The sequence below is a fragment of the Bombina bombina genome, chromosome 1 (genome assembly GCF_027579735.1).
Source record: "Bombina bombina isolate aBomBom1 chromosome 1, aBomBom1.pri, whole genome shotgun sequence".
NCBI classification, from domain to species: Eukaryota; Metazoa; Chordata; class Amphibia; order Anura; family Bombinatoridae; genus Bombina; species Bombina bombina.
This window is the reverse complement of record NC_069499.1, coordinates 1287657678-1287669934: the sequence shown is the minus strand read 5'-3', so window position 1 is coordinate 1287669934 and position 12257 is coordinate 1287657678. Positions and strand designations below refer to the sequence as shown.

Genomic DNA, 12257 nt, shown 5'->3' with positions numbered 1-12257 from the left:
CCTGAAACGTCACTCTAACTGCTAATGCATTAAAACACCTCAATAAAGGGACATTGGTACATTTTAAAAATTGAGTAGTGCTGTTACAATTGCAATATTGTGCTCAGATTTGTAATCCTCCACCTTCATCCTACATTCAGCCTCACCAGCCAATTAGAAACTGCTCTCATCCAAAGTAATCCTGAAAACCTGGCCTGTTGGGGAGGCCTGAGGTCTACACTAAAGACGAAACATGCGTGTGGTCTACTCATTGTGAAAGGAGCAACATAACTTGAAATAGGACAAGATGATGTGCCTAAGCTTCCTAGGTTTTTTTTTATAATCTATCATTTTAGGAAATGGTGATTCTATCACTTATTTTCAAGCTGTATAGTTTTATTTTTTAACCTGTTATGGCCAAAATGTCTGTTATGCTGGACCATAAAATAATTGGTACATTTTAATTTAAATGTGACAGTAAATCAATATAAATGTATAAACATTGAGCACCGTCCAAGGTTATAAGGTAATTTCCTATTTAATGGTTTCTTATTAGGACAAAATGAAGGAAGCCAGATTTCATAATGGGTCTGAAACTCGGAAACCAACTTAAAGGGACACTGTACCCAAAAAAAATATTTTGTGATTCAGATTGAGCATGAAATTTTAAGCAATTTTCTAATTTACTCCTATTATCAAATTTTCTTCATTCTCTTGGTATCTTTATTTGAAATGCAAGAATGTAAGTTTAGATGCCGGCCCATTTTTGGTGAACAACCTGGGTTGTCCTTGCTGATTGGTGGATAAATTCATCCACCAATAAAAAAGTGCTGTCCAGAGTACTGAAACCAAAAAAAAGCTTAGATGCCTTCTTTTTCAAATAATGATAACAAGAGAACGAAGAAAAATTGATAATAGGAGTAAATTAGAAAGTTGCTTAAAATTGCATGCTCTTTCTGAATTACAAAAGAAAAAATTTGGGTTCAGTGTCCCTTTAAGCAGGCATACAGCAATTGGCCAGAGAACTACCTTATCCTAATGTAAGATCAAAGAAGGTGAATGACAGGATAACACTTGTATTTCTACAATCTGTCTAAATAATGCATTCCCATAATGGATCAACAATAGAGTTCATCAAAAATTGCAGGACCAAAGATAAATCTCAAGTTGGTGCAAAGATCTGAGATAAGGCTGTAAATGAGGCTGCTGTAAAAGCTGTACAGCTAACCCATCTGACTCCAGCAATGGTTGGTAATTTTGTGCTAAGCTGATGATTTTGTGCTAAGTAGGATCGGAGTTGTAAATCAGGTGCTGGGAGAGACGTAGCTGTTGTATAATTCATTTCCTGCATGATATTTTTACCCATGATGCAACTATTTTAAAGTTTTTCACTTGTCTACTGAATCCAAGATTCCTCCATCAACCAGAGTTTCAGCACTCATAGAAGATGACAACAAAGCAGATAGAGAAAAAATAAATTAAAACAGATAAGGATTTTCAATGAAATTATTAACTGCAACACAAAATAACCAGGAAAAGAGTAAAGAAATGATTAACAATAAAACAAAATATTGTTAAAGTAATAAGTGGGATCAAACCACTGTTAATAGTACTGATTTATTGCACTTTTATATTATCATACAGCACTGACCTCTGGATAGCCTCCAACATCATGGACATCAATTCCAAGGAAATGTCCAAGACCATGTGGCATGAAAATTGCACCCAGATGTACTTTCAACATTTCATCAACATTTCCTTTTAAGATGCCAATTTTGGTCAGTTCTTCCAGATGGACTCTGTCGGCTAGACGATGCATATCTGGCCAAGCAACACCTTGAAGAAATCAAATGTTATATTTATTGTTTGGGGAACAAACACAGTGATGCCCTTTAAATGTATCAAAATGTCAGATGTTCCAATTTACAGCCTTATAATGAAACCGAGAAAATTGTATTCCATCCCTCTCATTAACTGTTTACAAAAGTGCTCATCTGCCACAGGTCACTAACTGTACAGTGAAATCAATAATATATTGCAAATCATATACTGGATGTTTAGTTAATGTACTTTATAGATTATATTGTGTGTGTGTAAGGGGTAATGTAACTACGTAGAAACCAGTCAAATATACAGTCTGTGCGTTCCTATGCACATTATTACTCTTACTCCTGGCAGACAAATGAGCGTAATATCCAATGAGGAATTTATAGTACAACGACAACACATGGAAATACAGTACATCATGAATAAATGTTGTTGCCAGTTTTACTATATTATTATATCTATTTTATGTTATATATGCTGTGTATTTTGGTATTGCTCCTTACAATGCTTCGCTCTCATTTAATGTGCTTATTATATGCGCTTTTGTTTAGATGTAGCTTTATATTGATTCTATGAACATTAGGATTAACCTTTTGGCTCGTTTTATATTATTAAGGGTTTCTATAAGGGACAGTCTACTCAAGAATTGTTATTGTTTAAAAAGATAGATAATCCCATTATTACCCAAACTTTTTCCCTCCATGATTACCTTGTATCTAAGCCTCTGCAGGCTGCCCCCTTATTTCAGTTCTTTTGACAGACTTGCATTTTAGCCAGTCAGTGCCCTCTCATAAGTAACTCCACGGGCGTGAGCACAATGTTATCTACATGGCACACATGAACTAATGCTCTCTAGCTTTGAAAAACTGTCAAATGCATTCAGATAAGAGGCTGCCTTCAAGGGCTTAGAAATTAGTATATGAGCCTACCTAGGTTTAACTTTCAACCGAGAATACCAAGAGAGCAAAGCAAATTTGATGATAAAAGTAAATTGGAAAGTTGTTTAAAATTGCATGCCCTATCTGAATCATGAACGTTTAATTTTGACTTGACTGTCCCTTTAATTAAAACCTAGAAATGTGTTTAACATTAGGGTGGATATTATTTATGTCAGGTTAAAACTGGGCCATGCATTTTTTTTTATTGTAAATTGTAGTACACATTCAACAACAATAACTTGCTATACTGCTGTGTGATCAAACCCTGTTCATGCTTAATTATGTTTAAATAATTTTCTATTTCAGCTACAAATTCAAGTTCTACTTTTGAGTACCATACATACCTGCCATGCTATGAACTAAGGTGTCTCATCTATCAAACTAAGGTGTCTGATCTATCAAACTAAGGTGTCTGATCTATCAAAAAATGCTTTTTTTTTTTACATAATTATATGCTTCATTTATCAACTTATCAAATATATGGACACAAAGCCTACTAACGATTTGGTAATTAAAGACTCCTTTTGTTATGCAATGGAAAAACAGTAATAGCTAAAGCAAAAGCATAGGCAGTGGCATATTCTGAATTTAAAGGGATACTAAACCCAATTTTTTTCTTTCGTGGTTCAGATAGAGCATGAGATTTTAAGCACCTTTCTAATTTACTCCTATTATCAATTTTTCTTTGTTCTCATGCTATCTTGATTTGAAAAAGCAGTACTGTAAGCTTTAGAGCCGGACCATTTTTTGTTCAGCACCTGGGTAGCACTTGCTGATTTGTGGCTAAATGTAGCAAACCAATCAGCAAGCTCTACCAAGGTGCTGAACTAAAAATGGGCCGGCTCCTAACCTTTTTATTACTGCTTTTTCAAATCAAGGTAACATGAGAACAAAGAAAAATTGGTAATAGGAGTAAATTAGAAAGTTGCTTAAAATTGCATGCTCTATCTGAATCATGAAAGAAAAAATGTGGGGTTAGTATCCCTTTAAAGAAAGTAAAAATGAATTATTTTTTTTTTACTTTGCTAAAGAACAGTCAATGACCCTATGTGCTAACATCCTTAAAAATACATTTAGCTCCTAACCTATTTCTCCACATAGGCTCCCCCAGGAACCAAATATGGAGGAAGCACAGAGTCAAAAGTAAAGGGGCCACTATTACACATATGTATAATAAAAAAACACATCACAATAGTGAGAGAGATTATCATGCTTAGGGGCCCACAGAAGGTTCATCTATAATGAAGCCCCCACAGAGAGAGAGTTTCTCCAAGCTCCCAACCCAAGAATTAGTAAACCAAATACGTCAAAAATGGTTAGGGAATTGATAATTAACATATTTGGCAACTGTAAAAAAACAAATGCTGTTTAAACTGAATTTATTAGGATTAAATTGAAATTATGTTAAAGTTTATAACTATTTACCTTAAAAGTCCTATAAATATATATATATATATATATAGGTATTTTTGAGATTGTCAATTAATTTGTACTAAACCATCTGAACTTCAGTGATTCAGTGTATGATAACTGTGATTTAAAGCAAACATTATATACTTTCAACATGTCTGTTTAATAATATTTGTGTAATAAGCACACAATATAAATATGTAAAATATACGTTGTCATTATACTGTGATATATGCTCAACTACTGTGTTATCCAGCCTAGTCAGACAGGAAACAGTCTGAACCTCAACATTTCATGTGATTTTATAGTGCAAAAAAACATTTTTTATATGTTTGTTTCATTACAATGCATCTTATTCTTTAATTATTTTACATATCTTATTTTTTGTGCATACGGGTGAATTGACTGTTATTTTTAAATTTTTATTTGAATGCTGTTTTAACTTTAGGTTTGCAGTACATTTGCTCTGCTGTGGCTCATATATGTGACAGGCTATAACTTATAACATCTGTAGTGTGCACTTTCAAGTCTCAGAATTGGAAAACCCAAACATTTTAAATTAAAGTTAAATTACAGGAAAAGAAGCAAAATGAAAAAAGAAAAAAAAAATATTTGTATAGCAAATTAATTTATTTTGTTTTTTACTATACATAATGAAACATTTTATATTACAAATACAATCTCAATGTTTACTTTCCCCTTTAAGACAACAGTAGATGTTAGGGTTTTGCAGTAGAGAATGTTTAATCTCTTCAATAACCACATTCGTATGGAGAGTGAGGTTTGCAAGAGCCCTACTGTTTAATAGGGCAAAATAATCTTTGGAAAAAAGAAGCACAAAAATAAAAATGAAGTTGCATTATTTACTGCAAAATGTTTCCCAGATATGAATCAACAATTTCATACAAATTCCAGTTATTGTCCCTATAAGTTACAGTCCTTAACCACATAAGTACTCAATGGCATGATAAACATTTATAGTTTGCTTTGACCAGTTCATTATTTGCAGACTCCTATTAGTGCCTTTCAGTATGAGGCACTGACATCTCCCTTCTTAAGTTTACATCTTGCCTGTAAGTGCTCTTCAGAGATGATGTGAGAGTTATAGTGAAGAGTACAGAAAAGTTTAGTGTGTGAATTCCTATTATATGCAACAAGGCCCCAAAACAATAATAGAACTCTCAGAATGGTGAGGAATGCAAAGTTACCATAAAACAAGCATTCAAGACAATACAAGAACTTACTTTTACAAAGTAATCATATAGAATTAGATATATTAAATGTGTTTTTCTTCTTGTGGAAGAGTCCACAGCTGCATTCATTACTTTTGGAAACTCAGAACCTGGCTACCAGGAGGAGGCAAAGACACCCCAGCCAAAGGCTTAAATACCTCTCCCACTTCCCTCATCCCCCAGTCATTCTTTGCCTTTCGTCACAGGAGGTTGGCAGAGAAGTGTCAGAAGATTGAACATAGTCTCTCTTAGTACCCTTCGAAATGGTACTGGAGCTTTAAGTAATCCTGTCAGCCTCTCAGTGAAAGCATGGATGAAAGTTAGAGTCCGGAGATGCAGGGAGAGTCTTTCTGCGAAACCATTCCGACTTATGTTAACAGCTCCTGGGCAATCAGCGTTGTTTCGCTGCCTGCCTTTATTTACTCAAGTCCATGTCAGAAGCGAGACTACTCTCTGTCCCAGTGGGACTCATATATCTTATGGAATCAAGGGTTAATATCTCCTGAGAGGGGTTATTGAACAGGAGGGACTTTAATCATGTTTGTTATGTGATTCTGTCTGCTAATGTGTAGTGACGCTCGGGCTCATGGTTATTCGGAGCATAATGGCCTATCATCAGATTGCGCGGTCCTATTGGACTGGCGCGCCTTTTTGGCTTACATGGTGCACCTTGTGACCGGGTGTGGTCACTTTGTATTTTCATTTCCGTATCCTGACTGAGTGGCGACGGAGAGAGTCTGTTCGTTAGTTGTCTGGTTCACAGGAGGTGGTGAGTACACCAGCCATTGGGGGTGTAAGGTGCCGTTTAGTGTTTGTCCATAGTTGCAATCTTAAAGTTATGGAGGATTCTGATTTTTTGGAGACGGATATCTCTGATTCGGAGTATACGTCTTGCGAGGAGTATGAAATGGCCCGGGTTATCCATGCCCATCAGTTATGTTCCGTATGCCATTCTAGAGTGCTCTCTTCCCCCGAATCAGGGAACTTAGAGTGCGTTGAGCCATCCGCCCCCAGAGGATCCCATGTCCTGTGAGGCGCGTTCCCCAGAACCTTCTTTTGCTACGCAAGCAGGTGTCTCTATGGCTGTTACTCCTTCTCCAGAAGGCGGTTAGTTTCCTCTAGAGGTTACAGCACAGTTCTGCATGGCCATATCTATGGCGCTGGCACATTTATACCTTCCAAGAAAGGTATTTAAAGATACTGTCCGTGTTCTGTTAACCGAGGTTTGTCGGATGTGGGACCGCCTGAGTCAGTTCAACCTTCTGGGGAAGCGACGGCCACCCTCGGGCCAAGGTCGTCCATAGATGGCGGGGGATCATTTTGCCTTCCGTTATAGACTGGCACATCTTTGTGTCCTACTAAGGCATGTTTTGGCAGTGTTGGAGGATCCCAGTCCTAATGGGCTGAGGGATCCTCGGTCTTCTGGGCTGGAAGGCAAACTGGGTTAGAAGTATGGGGATGAAGCCAATCTCCTTGATGTCTCCGTTTTTTCTTTTCTTTTAAGTATCTGTTCCAGTTCTGAGCGTGGGAGAATGAGGCCTCTGATCGGCTGTACCTGTTAGTACGCCCAATCTCCTTGGGCGTTCACCCTCGGGTGCTGCCTTCATTTTATTTGATCCGGTTAGGATGTGTTTGATTTGTTTTAGGAAGCTCATGTCTGTTATGATTTTTCGTTTGGGAACATTTTTTCTCGGAAGTTGCCCATTACTATATGACAACATAGTTATGTTTATAGTTTAAGTTATCGTTCCCTTCGGGAGCTTCCATTTTCTTGGACCTTGGACAATTCCGGAGTGTTCTTGTACCAGGCGGGTACTGGTCGGGCGCTAGCTGCTGTTCCTTATGGTTCATGTCACCCACGTGGTGCTGGTGTGCTGGTTATCCTGTCGGGTGCTGAGTCGTTCACTTTGGTAAAGTGTTGTTTTTTTTGTTGCCTTACATTACTAGATCTTATTCGTCAACCCGTTCCTCATTCCTCAGTGGACGGAGTGACGGAGGGATTGTATACGGTCCTCTTTACCGTTCCTAATGTTAAGGGGGTTCCGGGTTTGGACCTTGCTAAAGCTTCATTGTGGGTTCAGGAGGTCCTTTGGCCTCGGAACCGTGTTTCTCCATTCCCAAATGGTTTGGAGGTTTGGATGACCTCTGGAGATCTGGGGTACCAGATTGGATGGCGATTTTCATCTTCTCTCTTGGTATCTTCTGGATGTCTGTTTCTTGTGGCCTAGTCGCAGGTACCTCTCGTAGATTGCTGGGGCTGTTTCTTTACCTTCTTGGGCGGTTGGGTCATCTGTGTCTGGAAGTTCGGATATGTCCTTCTTCTTTTTTCCTTTCAAGTATCCCGCACGCTCTCATAATTGGGAACGCAGGGGTTTGGGTATTCCTTTTTCCCCCCGGTATTTGTCCCTGGTCAGCTTGTCTGCCAGGAGTTGTGGGGTTTTCCTGGAGGCTGATCCTGTAAGGATCTTTGGAGATTATATTGTCTTCCCAAGCTAGGGGGCTTGTTTAGAGCCTGTCCCTTGTAAACCCTGTGGTCTTTAGACCTTGGGGTATTGCCCTTTGATCCTCTAGGAAATGTAGCTCTTTGGGCTTGCAAGTAGAGGGTCCTGGGTTCAGATCCACCTACGGGTGCTGGTTGCCATCTTCTTAGGCCTGTTGAGATGTCTTTCTAGGCTCTTGGTCTGAGCCTCTGGCAAACGTCCAACGTCCAAGGGCATTGGGATGTGGGATGCCCTACCTAGGGTGTAATCCTCCGTATGGGGCAACTTGGTGGTCCCTTAGGGGGTTAGAACATTTGGCCGGTCCCGGGTTCTGGGGAGATTTGATAACTGCCTGACGTTTCGTTTTGCTGTCTCTCAGGCGGTACCTAACAGTGGTTGTCAGGGGCAGCTATTGCTCCTTTGATGTGGGCTCGTGGTTGTTGTCTCAACTGAGCTGGTGGTAATGGCCGAATGGTCTCTTCTCAATTGTTTTTTTACAGTTTCTCTACATCCTCTACATTTCCTTTGCGTTTGCCCTCCTTTGAGGAGATTTTGGAAGCGTTGCAGTATCCATTGAGGCCTGAAGGTCCTTATCTTCTCATTTCCGAGGGGTTTCTTCCCTTCCTTGTGTGCAAGATGTCATGGGGGCTGGATTCTGGTACTAGGACGCTGTAGTTCAGTGTTCTATCTCCCTTTTTGGGAGTGTTCCTTCTTTAGGGAAGGGAGCTGTGTAGGGGTTCTGGAACCCGAGCATATAGTTTTTCTGCCATGGTTTCGTGGTAGCATGCCAGATTTAAGTAATGGGTCAGAGTTGTTCTCCCAGGGGTTTCGTTTCCTCTTAGGCCCTCCTTCTCCTCCTGAGGTCTAGTTTGGAGAATTTTGTATTCTCTGCCTTCGAACTTTGCCAGCCTTTTTTTGGGCTGGGTCCATTACTTTGGAGTGGGAGTCGGGGATCTGTCTGCTCTGTTGAGTCTCGACTGTGTACTTTCAGTTGATCCTGTTCTCCTACCTTCGGTGGGGGGGGGGGGGCTTCACAGTGTTTTATCCCTCCACTGGTTGCATTTGCTGCTGGTGTTGGATGTTCTTCTAGGGTCTGGATTTCTTCCTGGATGAGAGTTGTTGCCGATATTTTTCGGCATTTCTCTGTGGGATGGTGTCCCACGATGGCTAAGGGTCAGCTTTCCTGCCTTGAGGCTGGAGCTTGCGAGTTCTTGTTCAGTTGTGGCTCTGTGGTCTTCAAGAGAGCCTCTTTCTTGCTAGTACAGTTAGTCTCTCCCAATCCTCATCTGTAAGCTCCAAATTTTCCTTCGATCCTTATATAGGTTTCCTACCAATGGTTAGCTAGTTTTAGCGGTTGTGTCTGCTAAGACTATCGTTTAGTGGGGAGCTCGGGCTTCCTTGGAACATCATAAGCTGCATGGTATTGTGTCAGAGGATCTGAGGATAGGCTTTTGTTCTTCCTCGTGATCGCTCTCTCGTAGGTGTAGAGTTAAACTCTGGGGAAGGGATAGGATCCTTGTCCTCTAGGGAGTTCATTTCCCTGAGCGGTTGTCTTGTAGCAACCGTGGGTTTTTTCTTAACTTAGTGTGGTGGTCCTTTGGATCTTTATGGGTCCTCTGTTCTTGCCCTCGGGGGGAGGTGGAGGTTCTCTTCCTTCGGATAGGGGTAATTTTCATGTGATCCTGAAGCCTGCGGGGCTTGGCTCCTCGGAGGCCATTGTGCTCAGTGGAATCTAGGGATTTTGAGTGATCTCTAGCACGGCCTTGCCGGTTGTTTAATTGATGGGCAGTTACTTGTTTCCTATAAGGTTTTTACCCCTTTGTTTCTAGTTTTTATTGGGTGTTGGGTAATTTCAGGCTGTGGTGCCCTTCGAAGGGTCCGCCTTCTGTACCTGCCCTTTGTTTGCATTCAGTGTCCTCTATAGCTTGGGTATTGTTTTCCCAAAAGTAATGAATGCAGCTGTGGACTCTTCCCATTTAAGAAGAAAAACTTAAATTATGTTTACCTGATAAGTTTCTTTTCTTCTGACGGGAAGAGTCCACAGCTCCCCGCCTGCGTTTTATCTATGGGGGGGATGTATTTTAGTTTTTATTCTTCTGGCACCTTTTTTACCCTGATATTTCTCCTACTGTTCCTTGTTCCCTTAGAAGAATAACTGGGGGATGAGGGAAGTGGAGGAAGTTTTTAATCCTTTGGCTGGGGTGTCTTTGTTTCCTCCTGGTGGCCAGGTTCTGAATTCCCAAAAGTAATGAATGCAGCTGTGGACTCTTCCCGTCAGAAGAAAATGATCAGGCATAATTTAAGTTTTTTATTGTAGTAACTGTATCTTTTTTATCCTTGCAGACATCACAAGCAGGCGGCTTTTGTAAAGCTGTTTTCACAAGGTCCAGAGTCACTCCACAGCAGCTCCAGTCCATCACAGCTTGTCAAATATAGCTTGAGTGGTTGTTTGCTTCATTTTCTGAGGCATTCCAATCCCCTAGGGGAGTGGCCTCTGAAACTAAAGACCATCAAACACCTCTTGCATTTCTGTAAAAAAATGTGCTTTGTCCCACGCTCCCTAAGGAGGCCAAACAGCAAATTCTGATTTGCAGGATTTCAAGGTTACAAAAAAAAAATGTTTAATATGCCTTTAAATAGACAATGTACTCAGGTAAGCAGCTGATTAGAGTTGAATTTATTCAAAGCTCTGCAGCAACACCCTTTCATATGGTCTGGGCCCTCCCCCATAAGTTGATTTCTCTTCCTGTTTGTTGCTTATATAGCTTTTCTATATCCAATACTACATTATTAGAATTTTCATACACTCCAGCAGGTAAATGGATCACTGATAGCATATTACAAGGGAAGAAAACTATACTGTCCCTTTAAAATGCCTAATTTACATAGGGTTTTTACAGACCTACATGTAAGATATGAGACCAAGGCAAAAGGAAAACATGTGGTTATTGATTCATTATTGACGATGATGACAACTGCTTAATGTGTTCAAATGCACGTTTTTCACTTAAAGGGATAGTGTAATCAAAAAGAAAACTTTCATGATTCAGATAGATCATGCAATTTTAAACAACTTTCCAATTTACTTTTAACATCAAATTTGCTTTGTATTTGGTATTATTAATTGAAAGATAAACCTAGGTAGGCTCATATGCTAATTTTTAAGCTCTTGAAGACTTCCTCTTAGCTCAATGCATTTGGATAGTTTTTCACAGCTTGACAGTGTTAGTTCATCTGTGCCATATAGATAACATTGTGCTCAATCCTGTGGATTTACATATGAGTCAGCACTGATTGGCTAAAATACATGTCTGTCAAAAGAACTGAAATAAGGGGGCAGTCTACAGAGACTTAAATACCAGGTAATCACAGAGGTAAAAAGTGTATCAATATAACCGTGTTGGTTATGTAAAACTGGGGAATGGGTAATAAAGGGATTATCTATCTTTCTAAACAATACAAATTCTGGAGTAAACTGTCCCTTTAACTGCCTGAGTTTCCGGGAACTGTACAGCTGCCTGTAATTATTCAGGGCTGTGGCTTAGGATGTGTACCCTGTGCTGTCTAAGAATGCGGCCAATTTCTGTATTTTGTAGGTACTTAGGGAAATGAAATTGCCTGGAGTAGACTGCCCCTTTAATTAATTATTTTGACATGTGATATTTTATATTATTCGGTGTCACTTTATACTTAAAGGGAGTGTAGTTTATTCTGCTGGCTGTTTACATAGCCTGTCAAAAGCCTGAACTTAAGTATAGAAACTTTCAGTATAGGTGGGGATAACACAGGCTAAATCAGCTATTGCTAATGCAGAAATAAGGGTAAACTAGCTACTTGTAAACAATTTAATACACTCCAGCAGGTAAAATGGATAATTGGGAACAAATTAAAGGGGAAGTGCACTTTACATGCCCTATTATTTAGCAATTGGATACATACAACACATTGATAGGGCATAAAACACAATTATATATAACATTCTGTGAATTGAAGTTAACAGGGCTTACGGCTAATTTTCAAAAGCATATTTAAAAGCAATTTAAAAGGACATAGTGAAAATTGAGATGTGCAGTCTTGAATAGAGGGATATTTTTATTATACTCATATTAGTGAAAATGCTTCTAGTAAAAGTTATTGCCTTTTCTTTGGCATATGTACATATGCTTCTAATGTCCCCTGCTTGCACATTCAAATACTGAGTTTCTTAAAAAAGCATGTGGTAGTTTGTATTAACCAAACTGAGTAATCATATGCAATACTCCTGTCCACTACAAAGCACGGTTTTGAATGCAGGTGCATAAGTGCATGTGTAGCATATTTAGATACGTCCTGAAGCAGTAATGCATTTTAGTAGAAGCATTTTTGCTCATACAAGTATAGTGTAAAAATGC

At 39.4% G+C, this 12257-nt stretch overlaps 1 protein-coding gene across 1 annotated transcript in view; it reads right to left on the bottom strand.

Moving 5' to 3' along the window:
* The window catches only part of PEPD (peptidase D), a 999359-nt gene that overhangs the window by 63096 nt on the left and 924006 nt on the right, over window positions 1–12257 (bottom strand). The window contains exon 13 of the mRNA XM_053701517.1: window positions 1631–1815. Coding sequence (XP_053557492.1) covers window positions 1631–1815 — 185 coding nt within the window. The remainder of the gene's footprint in view (window positions 1–1630; window positions 1816–12257) is intronic.